General features: G+C 40.7%; 1 protein-coding gene across 1 annotated transcript in view; it reads right to left on the bottom strand.

Annotated features, from left to right (window-relative positions):
* Positions 1-11,375: 11,375 nt before the first annotated feature.
* Positions 11,376-16,579, bottom strand: part of LOC127128787 (zinc finger BED domain-containing protein RICESLEEPER 2-like) — a 72,892-nt gene continuing 67,688 nt past the window's right edge. The window contains exons 3-5 of the mRNA XM_051058160.1: positions 14,319-14,374; positions 12,163-14,227; positions 11,376-12,079 (exon numbers count right to left, since the gene is read on the bottom strand). Of these exons, the coding sequence (XP_050914117.1) occupies positions 12,024-12,079; positions 12,163-14,227; positions 14,319-14,374 (2,177 nt within the window). The 3' untranslated portion in view covers positions 11,376-12,023. The remainder of the gene's footprint in view (positions 12,080-12,162; positions 14,228-14,318; positions 14,375-16,579) is intronic.

The following is a 16,579-nucleotide window of genomic DNA, read 5'->3' as shown; positions in this document are numbered from 1 at the left end:
GGAGTTATCACAAGGAAAGAAGATTTCGGGGTTCAAATGCAGTGATCTGGGATCATTTGCGCGAAAGAAAAAATTCGGGGTTCAAGAAAAGCATAAAAAGGAGAGAGAATAGTAATCCCGGGCGAGTGGTGTTCAGGCCGTGGTTGTCCCTGTGTTACCATTTATTTTGGTATCCAGGTCGACAGTGTTGTTTTGGTATCCGGATCGACGTTTATGTTTTGGGGTTCAAGCCGAGTTTTCTCCGTACCAGACGGATTTTCTTTCGAGATTGTGTTCTTCGCCGATTCCGACAGGCGTTGTTAATTATTTTCCCATCAGAGTGCAAATTGTTCGTCTGTTCTTGGTATTCAATCACTCTTCATCCTGATCATCCGAAAGCCGAGGCTATTTCGTATCGACAGGTTCACAGTGGATTGAATAGGGGCAGCTGTAACACCTCAAAATTTGCCCTCCTCTCTTGGGACTAGCTTAACATATTACATATCATTTTTAGGGCATTAGGCATAGCATATTGCATATCATGTGGTTACATTGTGCAAGTCATCCTCCCAAGTCTGGTTCAGAAGATGAGGAAGTCAAAATGCAAGCTAGGGTTTTATTGATTGATCATTGGCCATCTGAGGGTGTGCAAGTTCAAATTAGGGTTTCATGGTTCTCAAAGGATTTGGTCTTCATCTTGTTTGAAATGATTCATCATCATCATCATGGTTTGTCATCATCAAGTGTTGAAGCAGATTCCTTGAGATTAGGGTTTTGACCACTGGTCAACCCTAATCAGTTGCATTGGGCCAATCAGGGCATGATCAGGAGATGGGGTTTATGATGGCTATGGGGTTCATTCTATGATTTTATTGTGCTTATTGAGGCTAGGGTTTCACCCTTGAGCCATTTCATCTGGAGATTGGGGCTTAACTTGATCTATGCATTGCCAGATTCATCTATCAGCTGAAAAGTCAATTGTGGTCAACTGTACATGATTTGATGGAATTGGAGGTGGAAATGAGTTGGATACACTTCATTCATGTTGGAACAAGTGTTATATGACATCTCAAAGCTTAAGAATGGAGAAAATCAAGTCAGAACAAAAACTGCCAAAAATAGAAAGTGACTTGTAATAGAAGTTTCCAAAAATGGAAAGTTTTTCACCTCAAGACCACGTGTCCAAGGAAGCTTCAAATGAAAATTTGTTCAACATTAAAGTTGTAGATCTTGTTCTCACCTTTCTAAAAAGTCCAAGAACTTGAAAATCCCATGTATGGTTGTCAAGTTATGGCTTAGTGAATTTCAAAAATGACCCATAATCAGGAGGCCATAACTTCCACATGGATTGTCCAAATTGGAAGTTCTTTATATGCACAAACTCCATTTGACATGTACTTTCATGGTGCATAATTGGATTTCTTCAAAAGAGGTCAATGCAAAAAGTCAAATTTCAACTGTACAGTTAAATGAACCAGGGGCAAAATTGTCCAACTTGTGAAATAATTGGAATTTTTGAGTGGGGATTTTTGCAACACTTCACAAATGGCATTTGAAAGTTGTTGGAATCATCATAACATGCCAAGGCTTCATGGTTTGAAAATTGGATTTTGAAATGGACTTGAAAATGAACACATAAGCCATCACATAGTGAAAATGAGAATTACACATCCAATGAACATCCAACAAGTGGCAACAGCTCATGACAGGTGTTTAGAGAGTGTGTGAGGTGGCATTGAGCTGTCATGAGCTGGCATGTGAAAGTACCATTTTGTCCCTAACTTGAAAATTAACATTTCACTAACACACTCCATTTGGTTAATGATTGTGATTAAGCTTGGATTAAGGTGGCATATATAATCCTAATCACATTCTAATCATAACAGAAAATCACAATTCCCCAAAATCAATCTCAAATTCTTCAAATTCTCTCAAATTCTTCAAGAACACATCAAAGCCAAATTCACCAAATCTCTCTCAATTCTTGATCAAATTCGAAGATTCTTTTTGTGTTGATCTCCATTCATCATCATCTTCAACTGTTTTTGGTATTCAACATCAAATGCACACCAAAGCTCGACTGTTCAAGTTTGTTCCATCAATGGTGAATCGAAGTTTCGTGCACTAGGAGCAAAATCGACTGAACATGAGCCTTGCATTCAACTTCTTGGAGCCTATGCTGCATCTGTTTTGGATCCAAACGACTTGAAAGCTCCAATTTCGACACTGCCTTCGAATTAAGGTCAGAATTCGAGTTTCATGATTCTTCAAATTGTTGTATGTGTTTGGTAGAGTGTTTATCGTAGAGCATTGTGATGCAATTGGTTTTGAAAATAGTGAACTGTAGATTGAGTTATGTTGATTAGAAGCTTTGATGTTAAAACTTTAAATGATCGATCCGGCTTGTGCAATGAGAGTTAGGCAAAATTAGTTACGTATCCATGATCCTCTTGCTGAGACCTTTCCAAAGGTTATTAGTTTGTAAGTTTTGGTTGAGGAATGAGTAAAACGGAATTGGAAGGTGATGAGTGTGTATCGCGCGAAGAAGAAGAAGTTTGCTGGAAATCTGTTCGTTTGATTCACTGAAATTCCTGGCCAATTTTGAATCCTGTTTGCGCGCCCAAGCCAACCACTCACAGGATGACACCAAATAAATGAAGCGCGGTCGTTTTGATCCTGGGCGAGGAAATTACAAGTTTGCCACTGAAAACACTTAATTGATTAATATAATTCAAATAATTATTAAAAATTCATACAAACCTTAAAAAATTCATAAAAAATGTTTTAAAAGTCAGAAAAATGTGAGGATTTTTTCTATGGATTTCAAATTCCCTGTAGAATTTTATGGACATGAATTTGCAAGTTGTGCTTGGTGGAAATTGGGTTTGACCTAGGGTTATTTGACATGTATGTATTTTTGATACCTTTTGCCATTTCCATTGTGAAATCCTCATGCTCTAAAAGAAATGTTTGAAAATTTTTGTGGTGATTGTAGACATGCCAATGGTGATTTACATGTACATTTTGTGAATTTTGGATTCCTGGTCATTGAGATATGAATTTTGGAACTTAGGTGTGACAATTTGTGTCACACCTCATTATGTCAACTTGCTGGATTTTTTTGAGTGACCTATACTTGTTAGAATAATGTGAAATTTTGCATGATGTTTCATTAACATGTTAAGATGCTATGTGAATTTTTGTGGAATTTTATGTGGCATTTTCAAATTGATTTCCATTTTTCATCTCTGGTGGTCAAAATTGCAAGTTCATGTGATACATGTTGATAGATTTAATGTGAAATGCTCGTATGGTATTGAATGATCATGAAATTTGATATGCTGGTAATAGACACATGATAGAACATCCCTGTTTTGGTCCCATCCATTCCTTTATTGTTTTCATTGAGTTATGAATTTTTGAAGTGGAAGCATGTGTTGATGTTGTGATTTGGCTCATATAATTGTGTCTGTTTTTGTTGATTTTCATTGACATAGTTCCCTTGGTCCAATTAGGCTAAAATTTGACATGCTAGACCTTGAATACCCTCTGTTTAGGTGTAAATTATTTGAGAATTTTTGGAACTGTTTTGATATGGAATTGAATGCAATAGTTCTGTTTGGATGTTTGGTGCTTCATTTGAACTAGTTTGAATTGTTTTGTGCATGGAATGAATATAATGAATGATATGGACATGGGATTAATTGTGTTAGCTTTTGTTTGACATTAATTTGAGTTTGGTTAGAGATACCTTGCTGTTTAGGAATTTTTGTCACCTTTGGACCCTAGGCTTGGCCTAGTGGTCTAGTTTCTAACATTTGATTGATTTTTCAGGATGAAAAGGTGCAATGTGTATGGAGAATGATCCAAGTCAATTCAATTGATGTTGTTTGATGTTTGTACACTAACATAACTTTGTTTTGTAGGTTGTGAAGTTTGGGCTTGAGCTCATAGCTTGCCTTTGTTGTGCATTAGTTTGTATAGTCTGACTGATTAATACTTGCTGTTTATTTTTGTCTGTCTGAGTACTAACTGTGTTTGACTGTTTCCAGGTACTTTTAGTTGCTCAGTTCCTTATGAACTTTTGCTTTGCTTTGCTTAAGCAACTTGCATCGAGGTATAACTTCCTAACTTCATGTAGTCTGGAGACCCGGTCTGTTATTTGGCCGGGCAAATAAATGTCTGAAGTCCTCCTTAAGAGGCGATGATTGTGATTGTTTAATATTGTGCCTAAGCAGGTAAAGTCCTTAATCAAGGCAATTGGTGGAAGGTAGGGATATGCAATCTATCCCCCACTATTCAGTTGAGTCTTCTCCTTGCTCCCATTACATGGTTGTAGCATTGAGATCACAAGCCCAAGATCTTGTGCAGTGCACATTGTGTCAGAGTCTCTGAGTATAGAAGGGTTCCCCTATTCTGGACCCATGCTCATTTGTCAGAAGCTCTCCCTGGTTAGGGATAAGAGCTGTGAGGTCTGATCCTCACTTCATCCTTTCATCTGCTTCACCTTAGCCTCGTAATGGCAAGGTTAAGAGCAAACACAGCCCGTACAGACGACTTGCTGAGGCAGTCAAACCTATTGTGTGAGCCCCTTGTGTGGTTATAGTGCGTGCTATGTGGATATCTGTTTGAGATGCTTGTTCTCATTGGATGTATGCTTGAATTATTTTGTATGCTTGTGTGCTTGCTTCTTTCCTGGATAGGAGTAGTTTGCTTATGCAAGTAGGATAGAAAACCGAACTTAGGGTAAACGATGCATGACAACACTAGGCTCGAGTCCAGCTCCCTAGTAGTGTGTCTTTCCCTGGTTTTTGGCTAGCAATTCAGTCCCTTTCAGGGGAACTACATCGCCCTGATCCTCGTTCCAGACGAGGTATGTAGGCAGGGGGTCGTGCGAGACCTCTCCGGGCAACCTTTTTCTTTTTATTTGTGTTTGCTTGTTATCTGATTGTGTGTTTTGGTTCGGATGCCGACGTAAGTCCATTGATTGGCTGTCGGGCTCCACGTTTGCCGTTTTGGTTGTGTTTTGGTTCGGATGCTGACGTAATTCCATCGAGTGGTTGTCAGGCTCCATGTTTGCCATTTGTTTGTGTGTTTTGTGTTGTTTGGCGTGCGTAAGCCGAACTACAGTGGCTCTGATTCTCATGTCCAGATGAGATATGTAGGCATAGGATGCGATGTCCTATCGAGCTCCCTTCTCCTAACCCCACCTGCGTTCCCCTGTGTGTGTGTGATGTTTAGCAACCTTTTCTTTATTTTAGAACGTGGATCCCGTCGAGTACGACGGACGTGAGGGGTGCTAATACCTTCCCCTCGCGTAACCGACTCCCTTACCCTTTCTCTTTGGTCGCAAGACCATTTCCTTTCCAGGTTTCTCTGAGCGTTTCCTTTCCCTATCTTGGGATAAATAACGCGCAGTGGCGGCTCTGTGTGTGTTTTGTTTTTAGCTCGCCGGTTGATTTTTCGCAGGATGCGACAGCTGGCGACTCTGCTGGGGACTGTGAAAGATGTAGACCTATGCTGGTCCATCGTCCCTGAGCGAGTCCTTCCTAGCGTTTTAGGATAGTTTAGGTCGCTTGTTTTGTTTGATTTATTGCATTTATTATTCTAACCAGTGTATATATTTGCATTAATGTCTGCATGCATCATACTATCATGTTGTTGCCGTCCTCTGTGCAGGTGGTTCCTCTGTTTGGGGTGGGTGTTCTGAGTGGGGCTAAAACCCAGGCCCGAGTATACACCTAGGACTAGTGTGGTCTCATGTTCCTCATTTGCTGGATCAGCATATTGTTGCAACGTGACATACCACAAGCCAGACGAGGTTCATTTGATAGTGCTTTCCTCTGTGGGGTACTCCACTTTGGTTGAGTTACTTCATCTGAACTATTGACTCTGGTGACCGATCATTTCCCGGATCTTTGGTTTAGACGATCTCAGGAGAGCTACAATGGCACACCCGAAAGGGCAAACCCATTGAGTATCTCCGCCCGATTGTCGAGACTATTATCCGCCTTAGGATAACCTGTTTAGAATTTACCTGTGAGGGGAGGGTGATTCTTTCAGATGCATGTTCAGATGGTGACTCAGATGGTGACTTTTGTTCCGTGGGTCCTATTTATAAGTCGGATTTATGGTCATTTATTGCCGAGACGCCGGAGTGCTGTCCGTGATTTATTAGTGGGGATCCGTTTATTTCAGGATTCCCCGGGTCGAGTTACTTATCAGTGGGGATCCGTTTATTTCAGGATTCCCCGGGCCGATTCAGATGATTATGGTTATCAGATCAGTGAGTTTTGTCTGGTGATGATGATGATGTATCTGTCTTCCGTTTATTTCGGAACCCTTGAGAATGGATTGGCGGTTACATGTTTTCCTTCAGATGGTTATGATCAGTCCAGAGACCAGATTCAGTGCAGATGATCAGATGGCTGGGAGGATGGCAACGCATTGCATTCATTCATCAGCATCATTGCATTTTGCATTAATTGCATCTAACACATGTTTACCCATATGCAGGGACACTTTTGATCGAGATTCTGGTTGAGAGACTTTCTGTTCAGATATGAGGACCGGCCTGAAAAACAACATTGCTTACAGTTTCTTCGATCCAGAGATTGGCGTGCTGAAGGATATGATAGCATTGATTACTCCTGACCATGTGGGGATGTTCCGGGAGGCATACGGTAGTATCCTGAAGATGGTTTTCAGACTCGGTGACAGTGACAGAAGCGCCATCCATACCCTTCTCCAGTTCTATGATCCGGGGCTGAGGTGCTTTGTGTTTCCAGACTATCTGTTGGGACCTCTGATGGAGGATTATGTTAGCATCCTGGGTATTCAGATCCGAGATCAGATTCCTTTTCATGTCACCAGAGCAGAGCCAGATGTCCTTGGGATTTCACGTGCTCTTTATTTGAGTCCGGAAATGGTCAAGGAAGGATTGAAGGAAAAAGGAAAGTCACCCGGTTTTCATTTGAGTTTCTTGGAGGCTAAGACCAAGGAACATGCTGTTATGGGTAACTGGAAGACGGTTTGTGCATTGATTGCTGTGAGCATTTATGGGGTTATTCTGTTTCCTAATCAGAAGAACTTTGTGGACCATAATGCTATCAGGATATTCCTGCAGGGAAACCCTATTCCTACTCTGATCGGAGATGTCTATTACTCGGTTCATAACAGGAATGAGAAGAGACGTGGGGGCTTGATCCGATGTTGTGCTCAGTTGCTATTCAGATGGTTTATGGGGTATTTGCCTTCCAGAGGTGCTTTTGCTCATCTTGATCCTTCGGTCAAGTGGTCCTTCAGGTTGATGGGTTTGCGGGCTGATGACATTGCATGGACTCATAATGGTATGGCTGGACGGGATTTCATATACAGTTGTGGGAGATTTCCCAACGTGCCTCTCATAGGTGTTCAGGGTTGCGTTAATTACAACCCGACGCTTCTTAGGAGACAGATGGGGTTTGCCATGGAGGTTCCTCCTCTCGAGCGGGAGATTCAGGAGTCCTTTTACTTCTCAGCTGAGGGCGATCAGGCCAAGCTGGTGCAGGTGTCTGGGGCATGGCGCAACATCCAGAGAAAGGGCAAGGTTCCGTTTGGTAAGGTCAACAGTCGATATTTTCCTCTATTCGAGGATTGGTTGCGGAAGAGGATAGAGCTCACACTTCTACCATTTCCTGGAGGTGATCTTGGGTGTCCTAGGATTGAGGGTCCAAGTTCTTCTGTCAGTGTGGAAGAATTCCTCGAGATGAAGAGGGCCAGAGATCAGTTGCTTGTAGAGAAAACGGATTTGGAGATGACTATTGCTCGGATTCAGACGACCAACCAAGAGTTTAGAGTGAAGATGGAAGATCAAGACAAGCGACATGCCCTAGAAGCAAAGCGCTTTGAGATGGATACTGCCTACTATGGGAAGATCAGTCAAGCCTTAGTATCGTCCAACAGAGAGCACGACATCACTAAGGAGAAGCTATCCAGAGCGTCAAAGGTTATTGAAGATGAGAAGAGGAGGCAGATCCTCGTGAGAGATCAGAGGGACGACAGAGTCCGAGTCCTCATTGCTGAGTGGGAGGCCAAGCTGAAGGCCAAGGAATCAGAGAATGTGAAGATCGTTACCGAGAGAGATCATTACATGGCTGAGAGAGATCACTACTTCAGGCAGATGAAGATTCACCAGAAAGAAGTGGGGAGATTGCAGCAGGAGAACACCGAGCTCAGGTTCGCCGTAGAGTTCGCGAAGATGGAAGATGAGATAGGGCCATCTGTGGGACCCTCATCCAGCTAGTTCTTTCATTTGTGTGGATTACCGTCAGGCTTGTTGACGGAATCTACTTGCTTGTATTTCTTTCCTGATTCCGGAGGATTGTATTTGATTTTTATCTGGATTGATGTATGACTATGGCCCTTATTGTGCACTTTTGGCTATGTGATGGTATTTTTCATTCAGTGGTTGATCTTCAAGCTTTATTTGCCTTACCGTATGCACTCACACAAGCACACACATGGTTGGGGTATTCATGCTAAATCATATATCTCTGATCTGTATGAGGGAAGTAAATGCTGAATATCAGAATATTGCGGCCGGATTATTATTTGTCTCAATGAAGCCAGGATCAAGAGACAAAGTGTTCCTCATGTGGATGGACATTGCATTCATGCATAATAACTTGTTTTCTATTTTGCAGGTGTCAGTTTCTAACCTGTTTGATTGGCACAGGAATGATGAATCCGTCCAACACCGACATTCTCGAGCTGAAAGACAAGATGACTGAGCTGATCAACATCATGCAGGGTTTTGCAGTTGATCAGAAAGCTTTGGCTGACAAAGTTGAAAAGCTCGAGCGGGCTTCTGCAGCAAACAGCGGGGTTAACCTGGATGGTGTCTCCAACCAGGGACTTGGCGGATCCAGAGACGGTGGAAAAGGGGCAACTGTGGGTTTGGTGAATGACAATGCTGCTGGTTTCGGTGCTGTTACAGGTGGTCAACCCGGTCAGGGGCATAACCTGAAGGACAATTTGTTCCCTCCATTCTGTGGGTTTGATGACGACAGGGAAGAAGATAGGGAGGCTGATCAATTCTCCATGCACAATGAGCCATTCGGTCAATATGGTGCTCAGCCACAAAGCAAAGAAATTCAGTTATTGGCAGAGAAGGTAAGGGCTCTGGAAAGCCATGCTACTCCGGGGTTTGTCAACATGTCCAACATGGGGCTGGTCGAGGGGATTGTGATCCCACAAAAGTTCAAGGCGCCCGCATTTGACAAATATAATGGAAGTTCCTGCCCAGAGACTCACCTTCAAGCATTCGTTCGCAAGATCTCTGCGTACACTACAGACCAAAAGCTTTGGATGTATTTTTTCCAGGACAGTTTGTCCGGAGGATCTCTGGAATGGTACACCAAGCTGAAGTCTGCTGATATCAAGAGCTGGCAAGATCTTGGTGATGCCTTCTTTAAACAGTATCAGTTCAACGCTGATATGGCTCCGAGTCGTACCCAGTTGCAGGGTATGTCTCAGAAGAATAGCGAAGGGTTTAAAGAGTATGCTCAGAGATGGAGGGAGTTGGCTGCCAGAGTTCAACCGCCGCTGGTTGACAGAGAGATGTCTGATCTCTTCATGGGTACCCTGCAAGGGGTTTTTGCTGAAAGGATGGTGGGTTGTCCTGTAACCAACTTTGCTGACATTGTGGTGGCTGGAGAAAGAATCGAAAGTTGGCTGAAAATGGGGAAGATACAAGGTAATGCTTCGTCATCAGCATCGAAGAAGCCATTTGGGAACGGTCAAAGGAAGAATGAGGGTGAATCGAGTGCTGTGTATGCCCAGAGAGGACACGGTAGGGATCGTTACTACCAGCACACTGCTGCTGTAAACATCCCTGCTGGTAATCAGTCAGTACGACAACAACGTCAGCCACCTCAACAGAGAGCCGGGTACCCGGTGAGAGGAAAAGGGATTGATCGCCATTTTGACAAGCCGCCCGTGACATACGCTGTTCTGTTCAAAAAGTTGATGGATCTTGGGTTGGTTCAGCCGAGGGCGATGGTTCCGATGAGAACAGATCAGAGGCCTCCTAACTATGATGAGAACGCCCAGTGTGAATTCCATTCTGGAACACCGGGGCATAACATTGAGGGCTGTAGAGCATTCAAGAATGTTGTCCAGGATCTGGTAGACTCCAAGGCTATCAATTTTGCGCCATCTCCGAATGTTAATGCCAATCCCATGCCGGCACACGGTCAGGCAATGGTGAGCGCAATTGCTGAAGATTTGGATCACGCCTGTACAGTGGGTGAAAAGACTGATGGTAATTGCAAGTTTGATGGGTGGATAAAGCCGTGCGTACCAGGAAGCTGGAAGGCTTAACAAGATCATCACTGACACTCATCCGGAAGAGTAATGATTTTCTGTTTTCAGTTGTTATCTGCATGAAAGCCATATGTGTTGCCCGACACGTAATGGTTCATTGTAAGGGCCACCTCATGTTCATAATTTGCATTTTCTGCATCATTAATAAATGGATATTTTTCAGTCAAAAAGCGGTGTTCCCTGTTTTTCATTTATTTTTGCAGTTTAAAAACAAATAAAAATGGCAATGTTTATTTTCATTTTTTCTCCTTTTTTGATCTGTCTCGTCCCAACTTCAAAAATAATTCTCCGGATCTCGTTGATAACGATTTGGTTACACCTCATATGACTTCGACAATCCAAACTGTCATGCCGAAGAAAAAGGCGAAGAAGATTGTGATCTGCTGGAATTAGCCAGGTTGTTAAAACAAAAGGAGAAGGTGATTCAGCCGCTTGAGGAGCGAGTTGAGGTTGTTATTCCAAGCACTGCCGAGGTCAGGAAGGAAGTGAAAATTTGGGCCGCTTCAGAGGCAAGTCGAGAGCAGAATGGTAGTCTTGTTGAAAGAGCATGTGGATATCTTCGCCTGGTCATGTCAGGATATGCCAGGGTCGGATACCGGTGTCGTTGCGCACAAGATACCGTGGAAAGGAGATTGTCCTCTGGAGAAGCAGAACGACAGTGCCTGTATCAGAGAGCCATGGTGACTTTGTTTCATGAGATGATTCATCATGGAATTGAATGCTATGCTATGACATGATAGCAAAGTCCCAAGCAGGCGAGGGGCATCTGGCAGACCGGGGCAAGTCGTTTGACCGGTTGAGACAATTCAAACTGAGGTTGAATTCGAATGAGTGCACTATCAGAGTGCGGTCCGGTAAGACGCTGGGGGTTCATTGTAAGAGAGGAATCGAGGTTGATCCTGCTAAAAAAAAAGGGAAAAAATATAAAGAAAAAAGAACAATAAGAGAAACGCCTGAACCGAGAAAGAAAAAGAGAGGTTCGTGGTTTCTTAGAAAGATTGAACTACCTGTCATGGTTCACATTAGGGGTGTTCACGGTCCGGTTTGGATCGGTTTTGAGACAAAATATCATCCGATCCAAAATATATAAAGCATACGGTTTGGTTCGGTTTTTGGATGACAACAAGAAAAATCCAATCCAATCCAATCCAATTTATACGGTTTACTTCGGTTCGGTTGAATCGGTTTTATTCGGTTTTTAAATCAACACTGTGAAATTTAAAACGAATATATTTCAATACCAGTTACAATTATGCCACCAACGTCTACTAAGACAATATCTAATTTTCATATTATATGGCTATTTGATGTCATTGTTGCAAAGATTCATTATAATATATGGACAATATCTATCCCAACGAAATAGACATTGCTGTAATAAATATTTTATATGGAGACCTGCTTACTTAGTGCTTATAGGGAGACTTGTAATATAAATTAAATATATGACAAATATATATGACAGTAACATACCAAAGCTGCATTAAAGTGAATATAATAATAAAACTTCAAGAAAAATATCAATGACAGCATAATTGATAGTTTCAAAATCACAGCCTGCAACATTGATAGACAAATCTAAAATTTTCTAATTATCCTGAAATTGCTCCAGCTTCACAATAATTATCCTGCAATTGCTCCAGCTTCACAATCTACCCAATTCTTTCAGATATCAAAAGCTAATCAGAGTCTATATCAGATACACCTTCATTCAATTGTGGGATTGGAGCAAGTTCTACAAAAATAAAGATAAATATTACTCAATATAAAAGATAAACAATGCTCAACAAAAAATAATATAAGTTATAAGTAAATTACCTAATTCCAGATTTTCTAACTCATCCACAAGCTCTTCAATATCCACCGACACCGGGGAAGATTTACACCAATTTTGTGTACAAATTAAAGCTTCAACTGTTTTTGGCGTAAGAGAACTTCTATAGCAAGTAAGCACTCTACCTCCGGTAGAGAAGGCAGACTCTGAAGCTACAGTAGATACAGGAATGGCCAATATATCTCTAGCCATTTGACCAAGAATAGGATACTTGTTGGAATTCACCTTCCACCAATTCAAGATATCAAAACCAGGACCTTTCTTCTCCAAATTCTCCATGAGATACAAATCCAATTCATTTTTCTGCATGCTCTCATTAAGATTCATGTCCATCTCAACCTCTAAAGCAAATGCATCCTCTGGTGCTTTAAGTTCTACCAACTCTACTTCTTGAGTGGAATGTGTAACATTTTCAGTTTGACCGTTACCAAGGAAAAGCCTATAACTCTCAAATATTTTATTTAATGTCTCCTCCGTTTTTTTATACAAAGATACAGCAACATCATTTGGATATGCCCTGTTCAATCCCCACCTAACAAACTGCATCTTATGTCGAGGATCAAGCACAACAGCAACAAAGATCAACATATTCATTTTTTCAACCTTACCCCAATATTTATCATACTTAACTTTCATATTTTCAGCCATAATTCCAAGCAAGTTGTCTGAACTTTTTAATTCTATCCACCCGTTCAAGGTAGTCAATATCTTAATATGCTCATTAAAATATTGAGAAGAGGTCACAAAAGTACTACCTGAAACCTTCTTTGTGATATCAAAAAATATTTTCAAAAAATTAACAAAGCATTTTGCATTATCCCAATCCTCTTTATTAGGAATACCATCTTTCATCAGCACAAAATCAGCACACTTCTCACTCAATCTCTTAAATGCCTTTTGAAACTTCAATGCACTTTCAAGCATAATATATGTGGAATTCCACCTAGTGGAAACATCCAACTGAACAATTGATTTTTCTTGTAACCTAACTTCCTTAATGCAAGTTTTAAACCTATCCATACGACCCGGAGATGCACGAACATATCTAACAGCATTCCTAATCTTACTAATTGAAGAATGATAGTCTTCCAGCCCATCTTGGACCACAAGATTCAGAATATGTGCACAATAGCGAACATGCATATGTCCCCCTTTCAATGGATGAGAATTCCAATCGTTAATTGTATTTTTCAAGTAAGTTATAGCAACATCGTTAGAACTAGCATTATCAACCGTAATGGTGAAAACATTACCTATTAGCCATTCCTCCAAACATTTTTCAATTTTTTTGCCGATGGTTACTCCTTTGTGATTCACAATTGGACAAAAATTCAGAATCCTTTTATGGATTTTCCAATCATGATCAATGAAATGTGCAGTGAGACAAAGATAACTCAAATTTTGAACAGATGTCCAACAATCAGTTGTAAGACAGACACATTGATTTGATTTATTTAGCACACTTTTTAACTTATGTTTCTCACTCGTGTACAAATCCCAACAATCTCTAGCAATTGTAATCCTTTTAGGAATTGAGAGTTTAGGTTGCACAACACTCATAAAATGAAGAAACCCCTCTCCCTCAACAAACTTAAAAGGCAACTCATCAACAATAATCATCCTAGCTAAAGCTTTCCTACATGCCTCGGCATCAAAATGAACACCAGTGAAAACACTACCAGATCCATTCCCATCTTCTTTTTTCAATTGTTGAAGAACAAGAGTCTGTTGAGTGGGATCAAGAGACTCTTTTGGAAACTTCTTACACTGATGCAGCAAATGGTGTTTTAAATTACTAGTGCCATTTCTTTGTGAATCAGCAGCATATGTTACATCACACCAATTACACTTAGCTCTTGATCCTATTTTTGTAAAATGTTCCCAAGTCCAAGATCTAGATTTAATAGGTTTTCTGTTACCTGAATCTCCAGCTATAACATTAGAATCATTGGAAGCTTCTCCAACCTTTCTTTTCTTGTTAGCATTTTCTTCATCATTGTTTGTTTCACTACTTTGTACCGATGGAGGTGGAGCTTCAGTTGTTTCAGCCTATAAAATAGGAAACACAATATTACACCATTGTAACATTAACCAACATTTTCAAAGGTAAAATAATCCACTTAAAATTAATTTTTGATACCTGAATAAGGTTGTTGACAATATCAGATTGAGTTACAGGATCAGTTTGGCTCATTCCTGTAAAAATAGATCAAACTTAAAATTAGAACAAAGTATAAACAGCTAGTTGTAAAAAAAGCTAATAAGAATATATTATGAAAAAGTTATGAAACAAAATATGAAAAACTAACAAAGAATAGACCTTGAAGAAATTATGAAAAACTAAATAAAATTTGTTACTGTTATAACCAACATGAAACGATTTCACATCAGAAAACTAATGAAAATAATTTTTAGTAAACTAGTGTTATAAAATTTAGAACATAAGTAAGTTAATTTTAAATAAGATTTCAACAACACAAATTAGAACAACTTTACAAAAGGATAAAAATTAGTACAACTTTAGAAAATCTGATCGAACAAAAGTATAAAGTACAAAAAAGACAAAATCAAAAAAATTAAGAAACTTGCTTACTGATAGTATAATTCAGAAAACTAATTGAGATGAATGTTGATTTAGACTTTTTTTTTCTTTTGATGAAAAGTGATTGAAATTGAAAGAGGAGATACAGACCTTAAATAGAGAACTGAAGAAGAAGAAAGGCCATGATTCAACTTTAACGTTGAGCCGAAATTGAATTTCTTGCGGTTATAATAACAATGAATAGCATTCATTGTATTTAATTTTGCGTATAATTCAAAATCTGAATAGGGAAACTACAGAAGTGATTGAGATTCTCTAGAGAAATTAGTGGTGGCTAACATAATTAATTTAATAGGATGAGTAAATGGAAGTAATACCGGTTCGGTTTGGACCGGTTCGGTTTTCATGAAGCCAACCGTAAACCGAACCGAACCGATCGGTTATGCAACATGGTGATCCAAATACATCCAAAAAAAATCGGTTTTTTTGGATTTCGGTTTTTTCGGTTCGGTTTTTGGTTTTTTTTTTGGATTGGATTGGATCTGAACACCCCTAGTTCACATCTCACCTAATAGCCATGTGTGAACCTATACTCAAGCTGTGAAAAAAAAAAAGATCAAACGGTCAGGTGAAATAATGATTGCCAAGGGGCATCGAAAAGATAAAAGATAAGTGGCAGGAACCTCTGGTTCTGATACCTCCTATGGAAAGAGATTGTTAATCTGGAACTTGACAAGCCTTCGAGGGGTCTACGAGGTGAATTGGGTCAGCATGACGAGTCTCGTCGAAAAGAGCATGCAATTTACCTTAGCAAAAAGTTTACCGACTGTGAAACAATACATTCACTGCTCGGGAAAACTTGATGTACTTTGGCATAGGCTGCTCGCCGACTGAGACAGTATATGCTGGTTCATACCACTTTGTAGATTTCGAGATGGATCTGATCAGGTAGATTTTTGAAAGAGCCAGCAATGACCGGACGGGTTGCGAAAGGGCCAATGATTTTGATTGAATAGGACATACAGTATACTTCTCAGAAAGCAATCAAGGGGAGTGTATTGTCTGATTACCTCGCCCAGCAACTCGTGGAGGATGATCAACCGATGAAGTTTGAGTTCCCTGATGAGGGCATCTCGAGGTGCTCTAATCGAAAGATTGAGAGTAACCGATCCCGGAGGAGGGGCCTGACCCTGAATCCGAACGGATTCTGATGTCTGATGGGGAGGTTAAGGTGAATGAGCTTTTGTTGCCCGGATAACGTTTGAATACACCGATGGTGTGATTGAGTAGGAAGCTTGTATCCTGGGTATCGAACGTCGGTGCGTACGTCTACTGGGACAACTCCTTTCTCATTGGTATATGGGATGGAAGCGGTATTACCTGTTGAGGTTCAGATTCCCTCTTTGAGAGTCCTGAGGGACGTAAAATTGCAAGAGACGGAATGGGTAAGGACCCGGTATGAAGAGTTAAGCCTGATTGAAGAAAAGAGGCTGGAAGCCATCTGTCATGGGCAGTTATACCAGCAAAGGATGAAGCGTGCTTTTGACAAGAAGGTGCGACCTCGAGTATATCACGTAGGTGATATGGTGCTGAAAAGGATCCTTCCTCCTCAAAACGATCGAAGGGGCAAATGGACACCGAATTATGAAGGTCCATTCGTGGTCAAGAAGGTTTTCTCTGGCAGAGCCTTGTTGTTAACGACCATGGATGACGAGGATTTTCCCTCCCCTGTGAATGCGGACGCAGTTAAAAAATACTTCGTGTAAAGAGACCCGCTGGACGAAAAGAATAAAATAGTCCAGGCAAAAATGGGCATCCTGGCGAACCAAAAACATAAAGAAAGGTTCGGGCAAAAGTTA

Source organism: Lathyrus oleraceus, chromosome 3 (assembly GCF_024323335.1).
Source record: "Lathyrus oleraceus cultivar Zhongwan6 chromosome 3, CAAS_Psat_ZW6_1.0, whole genome shotgun sequence".
Classification (NCBI taxonomy): domain Eukaryota; kingdom Viridiplantae; phylum Streptophyta; class Magnoliopsida; order Fabales; family Fabaceae; genus Lathyrus; species Lathyrus oleraceus.
Note: the sequence above shows the minus strand (reverse complement) of the source record. Positions and strands in the feature narration are given on the sequence as shown.